At 38.7% G+C, this 1,076-nt stretch overlaps 1 protein-coding gene across 1 annotated transcript; it reads left to right on the forward strand.

Annotated features, from left to right (window-relative positions):
* Window positions 1–79: 79 nt before the first annotated feature.
* On the forward strand, window positions 80–891 carry LOC106321917 (COP9 signalosome complex subunit 1-like; the record flags this gene model as incomplete). Its single annotated transcript, XM_013760129.1, has 4 exons — window positions 80–199; window positions 280–365; window positions 463–697; window positions 784–891. Coding segments are annotated over 4 exons (504 nt in total), but the record flags the coding sequence as incomplete, so codon positions are not given.
* Window positions 892–1,076: the final 185 nt, after the last annotated feature.

Raw genomic sequence — 1,076 nt, forward strand, 5'->3', positions numbered from 1 at the left:
TTTCTTCAAGTACACGTAATCTTCATTTTGATTTTTCTAAAATGAATTTACATCATTTGTCTTCTGAATGTGCATGTAGTTCTTAGATGTGGATTGTGTTGCACTTGGAGATACATTTGACCAAGTCATTCTCCCTCACGATGTTGCCACGTATGGAGGTTTGTGTGCGCTTGCCACATATGATCGATCTGAAATTCAGGTATTTATTTTTAGCTTTTCGTTATGTTACTTATTCCACCATCATTTATTTATTAACGTATTTATCAATGTGGACGGCAGCAACGAGTCTTTGAAAACGACCACACATGGAGAGCCTTAGGACTAGCACCGGAAATAAGAAAGATTATCGAGGATTTCCATAGAGGGTAACGTTTTAAACTTTTGGGTTAACATAACTATGCTTACACGCACGTACTTTATAATAGGAATGTTCTGACCAACTTTATTTGTTTTTATTTGCAGCCGCTATGCTGCGTGTCTGGAGCATCTTGAAACTATCAAGAAAGCTCTACTGTTGGATATGTACGTTTCCCGACATGTCGAGTGGCTGCTTGGTCAGATTCGTGAGAAGGCTCTCCTGGAATACGCACGACCGTTTGCATCTCTCCGTATGTCCACCATGGCAAGTCAATTCAGAAGCAGCGTCCCTGACCTAGAGGAGGAGCTCATGGCCTTGAACAAGAAAAACAAGCTAGAGGTATGTTCCCTGATTCTTTTGTCTTCCAAATATTTTTTCATTTCGAAGCCTTGAAATATCTCTCTTTGTGTTTGAATCCTTTACAGGCGTGCATTGATTCTCAGACTAAAGTACTTTACAAGAATGCACATTTCCAGCCCAAGAAATGATGGTAAAGACTCAACCTAGCTCCGTTAAGATGACTGAGCGGCTAGAAAACCTTGAGATTATGCTTCTCTAGACTTTGTCTCTTTGTCTGATTCTGCTACATGTTTGTTTTATGTCCACTGACACCTTTTCAGAAAAGACACTCCACCATATAATAACATATGTTGGTATGTTTTTCATGCTTAATTACGGTTTAGTGTGTGACACATGAAATTAAAAAAAAAAAAAAAAA

This window comes from Brassica oleracea, unplaced genomic scaffold (assembly GCF_000695525.1).
Source record: "Brassica oleracea var. oleracea cultivar TO1000 unplaced genomic scaffold, BOL UnpScaffold03896, whole genome shotgun sequence".
NCBI lineage: Eukaryota > Viridiplantae > Streptophyta > Magnoliopsida > Brassicales > Brassicaceae > Brassica > Brassica oleracea.